The sequence below is a fragment of the Perissodus microlepis genome, chromosome 3 (genome assembly GCF_051167445.1).
Source record: "Perissodus microlepis isolate ML-2025 ecotype Zambia chromosome 3, ASM5116744v1, whole genome shotgun sequence".
Taxonomy (NCBI): domain Eukaryota; kingdom Metazoa; phylum Chordata; class Actinopteri; order Cichliformes; family Cichlidae; genus Perissodus; species Perissodus microlepis.
Window position 1 is genome coordinate 14693785 of NC_140463.1, and position 4761 is coordinate 14698545.

Consider the following 4761-nt stretch of genomic DNA (forward strand, 5'->3'; position numbering starts at 1 on the left):
TATATGAAAGTTTCCTAATATAGTCCCAATCAAAAGTTTACGACCACTTGAAAAAAGGCAAAAAAAAATCATATTTTGCCTGGTTGGATCTTAACAAGGTTCCAGGTAAACCTTCCACATGCAACAAGAAGAAATATGGGTGAGACAAAACATCTCTTAAGCATGCAATTTATTGAAAACAACACGTAAACTGAAAAAGGCGACAGAAGAAATGTTGTGCAGTTAATGGTTCAAACATTTCATTAATAAATATATTTAATTAAAAAAGCATCACACCCCAAAATTATGAATAATAAATCAATCAAACTATATAGAACCAACTAACATTTTGTTTATTAATCTGAAAACCCTGAAATTTTATGATTCAGTTGAATATAAAATTGCACAGATAATGTATAACGCACAACATAACTTACTTTGCCGCAGCACTCAGAAGCTGTTTAAAGTCAATATGACCTAAGGGGAACAGATTTCTTTAAATAAAAAAAAAACAAGATAAGGACAAACATAAAGCAGAGATGTGTTTCTGTTAGAGGAGTTAACTCGTGCAATAGTTATGACAGTGATTTAAAAAGGTTTTAAAAAAAAGTTTAAAAATAGAGTATTAGAAAAAATGTGTTTATTATGCCAACCCTTTTAACAAAAGATCTTTTAGCATGCGGCTCATGTACATAGGGCTCGAAGCAAAGAATAAAACAAAACACAGCAAACAAACTAACAAAAAACAAAACAAAAAACTTTTCACCTTAGATAAGTAACTACATTAAATTAAATTTCTATAAATGATGAGCTGCAAGTATGACAAATCTTCTTTGTGTAACACAGCATTGTGGTTGCCAGTTTTGATGCAAACATAATAACCTTATTCCACCAAAGATGCAGAGATCCAATGTTTTTAGATCAAATTAATATCAATTAACTCAAAAAGATCCTTTGGAAAAGAGTAGAATTCTTGGAACAGAGTTTAATTCACTGAATCATATGAATAGCAAGAAAGTACATACAGAGAATAGCAAGACGATACATAGGAAAGGAAACTAAAGCAAAACCAGAGACAGGCAGAAAAAAGCAGAGGAAACAAAGTGCTGGAGTGTCTTCTGGTCCCCGAGTATATAGGGACCAGTAACCTCACCCCTGCTGCTGGCTAATTTGTTCATGACATAACCTGTACATGTTCACAAGCATTATCTCTAGTGATACACTTCATGTATCTTGAGTGTCTGTGTTGAATCTCTCTCTTTGGTCCATCTGGCCAACAGACTGCTGAACACTTCATAGACACCTCACTTTCACTTTGACATTATGCACTCCATACTCTACTTGTATAACATTTCATTTGCACAATATTCAACTGCTGACCTCTGTATATTTTATTTTATATACATTTATATGTATGGAAAAACACGTAGAAATATATACATATCTAGAAACGTACATTCAATCTTATATTTGCACATATTATTTATTCTTAAAATTCTCACATTCCTGCTCTTATATTTGATTTGATTTTCTGCTGACATGTGTGACAGAAGAGGTCCATCTACAGATTCTAAAGACATGTCACACAAAACTATATTTAATCAGACAGTTGGAAAAAAATCTATTTGATTCATAGAATACACATTACGTCGATTTTACACAGACACCACTTAAACACACTATTGAAATCTGATTGGAATTCAACCAATATAGCATCTATTAAAGAGCTGAAGGATTAAGAAACACTAAAATTAAATGAAAGCTATCTTATCTTATTAAATACACAACATATCTAAATAAATACAATTATTATCCTACAAATTCTATGGAGACAGAAGACGTCCATCTACAGATTCTACTGTGATCATTAAACCACTACCATCTTTAAAAATAACCTATTACACATTACAACACCTCAACACCTGTTAAAATTCTGGGTAAGACTTTATAACCCAAACATTTCTACATGAAGCAAAATCTGTGCTATAAATCACTATTGGATAAAAAGGTTTATATTTATATGTTTATATTATAGTTTATATAGTTTACATATCTCAGCTACTACAATGTTGAATGTCGCTGGATGGTAAGACAAATATAATTAGACCTGTTGCCTGGATTTTCCCAGACTGCAGATCCAATTCCATTCAATTCAATTCAATTCAATTTCAAGATAATTTTTGTTAAAGAGATTTCTGGATGTTATTCAGATCCATATTTTTTCTTCTACTGAGTTTCGACATTTTACTAAAAAAAAGTGTCCATTTAGCTATAACTTAGTTATACCTGCCCTTTGGCATGTGACTGTTGAACGGACTCATAACCAGTCAACTGACATACAAGGTGTCAGTATATGGGCCATTTAAAATGTGTTCTGTAAGTTAACAGAAGATAAATTAAGATATATAATTCCTGGGCAGGTTTACCTGACACCATTGCTATCACATAGCAAGAGTCAATCAGTTTCATCTTATACCAACAATGTATACAATATACAACAACTATCTAAAAGCTGACTAAATACCAGAAGTTTCAGTCACCATTCGTAAACTCCTCAAGCCTAATTTCTTGCTATCAAAATAAAATATTCTGTTTTCTTTTCTCCAAAACTTAAGGTTAGTATCATTGCAGAGCTACTAAGGTCATGGTTGCAGTTGTATATACTTTTGAACAAACCAGCACAGAATAAAAAGGTGTCTCTTTTGTAAGTACAACTCCAATTCAAAAACTGTTGTGATGCTGTGTAAAATATGGATAAAAGCAAAATGCAATGATTTGCACATCTCATAAACCCATAACTTATTAACATTAGAACACAGAAAACATACATAAAATGTTTCAATTGAGGAAATGAATTGTTGGTTTTAAGTTATTACATCATTTTCAGTTTGAGGGCAGTTACATGTTTTATAAAACTTGGGATGGGGACAACAAAAGGCTGGGAAGGTAAGTGGTAATAACAAAAACAGCTAATGAAACATTTTGCAGGTCATGACTGGGTATAAAGAGTGCACCTTGAAAAAGGTGTTTTTCAGTACTTAAAAAACACTAAAGGTATGGGAATACATAGAAACTACATCTTGGACATCTGGAAAGGCACCATCATTGCTGAAGAATCCTTATAGATTTTAGAGCATCATATGCTCCCAGATGATGCCTAAACTGTATACTGTCATATATAATAGCCTGGCATCACAGGAGAAGAATTTGGGTGCTGGACAGTCCTGCCTGTAGTCCAGACCTTTTACCAACTGAAAACATGTGGCACATCATGTAAAGAGAACTATGACACCCAGGACTATCAAGCAGCTCAAATTCAACATTAAACAAGTAGGGGACAATATCCCCAAAAATAAGGAGGAGGAAGGGGGATGTGAAAAGACAGACTGACACATGAACTAGTTTAACCGTATCTTGTGAATTATTTGTGATTTAGTATGAATTTTCAAAGTGGTACAATTACTCATTCACCACTGTTAATTCCCATTTATTTTATTTTTGCCTTCAAGTGAAAATGTGATATTAAAAAATAAAAGAATATTTTTTTTGTACAAGAAGCAAAAATAAGCAATAAATGATGTTCTGATATTCTCATTAACGCCTTTACACCTTTATTCATTGTTATACAAGCAACATGAGAGTTTTCCTATCTTGTGCAGATACAGCAGAGGTAAGACCAAACTGCTGCGCAGATTAAACCAGACTGTACTCATTTGCACTGCACACCTTACAGTGCTGCTTAGCAAAGGTGAGTTGTTCATAGCTGTATAACCAAAGATCCCCAGAAACCACAACCAAACAACACAGGTGATAGCTGTAATGTTGTAGAAAGCTTTAACCTTTGACTGGTTATGCTTCTCCTTTTCTCCATGTTGCTGACCTGGCCCTGGGCGAATCAGAACCCAGAGTACAGAGAGACTGCAGAAAGATATGAGTAGTAAACACAAAACTAAAAAGCAAAACAACATTATGATGCTATTGTTAATTGTATATATAGCTTCAAGTCCAAAACAAAGAATCCAAGAACAACCAGTGGTAATGTTTCTGATCCTGGCCCCACGGGCATTTCTTAATCCCAGGTAAATGATGGGGTGAACAACAGCCAAGTAACGGTCTACACAGGTCAGGACATGTAAAATAATCTCTCCATAGTACGTAAACCAACAAGCAAAAGACCCCACTGTTTGAATCACTGTCTGAGACGTGTATATGCCACCATACTGGATAAAAATCCCCAAAACCCAAATCAGCTCCATGGCAGCCACATGGTAGGTGAAGATGTCAGAGTGGCTTGCTGTGTTGAAGGAGCGCTTCTGCTGCCATTGTTGGCGACCAAGATAAAGGACAAGGCTGCACAGAGGGAAGAGGAGGATGATTCTCAATGCAGAGACGATAGTTTTGGAGTAAAAAATGAATGTGGTGCAGTTGTAGACCAGAAGATTGTTGGAGGTGACATTGGAGGAGTTGGAAAACATTTCCGCTGTATACGTTGAAAGTCGTAGGAGATAAAAGTAATAAGAGAGTAAGTGTGTGAACAAAAACGAGACAAAAGAGAAAGTGAAAAGAGACTGAAACACATCTTACATGTGTTTCAGTCTCTTTTCAGTCATTTACAGTAAATTTAAGCAACTGCAGCATACAAGAAATCCAGCAATATATCATGGCACTGTATTTAAAAACAAAAGAATGAAAACAAAAAAAGCAACCACACATTAGTTCAGTTTCATTTTTAATCTCATGTTAACTGATAAAGACGGACAGGTGAGAAATCAAAGTTAGGGG

The 4761-nt window shown here is 34.5% G+C and overlaps 1 protein-coding gene across 1 annotated transcript; it reads right to left on the minus strand.

Annotated features, from left to right (window-relative positions):
- Positions 1-3590: 3590 nt before the first annotated feature.
- LOC146390092 (uncharacterized) lies at positions 3591-4454 on the minus strand. The gene has a single exon (XM_084920393.1). The coding sequence runs from the start codon at positions 4452-4454 to the stop codon at positions 3591-3593; it is 864 nt and encodes a 287-aa protein (XP_084776519.1).
- Positions 4455-4761: the final 307 nt, after the last annotated feature.

What these genes read in the sequence shown, in the direction of transcription:
- LOC146390092 (XM_084920393.1), bottom strand. Translation starts at nt 4,454, where the DNA reads ATGTTTTCCAACTCCTCCAATGTCACCTCCAACAATCTTCTGGTCTAC.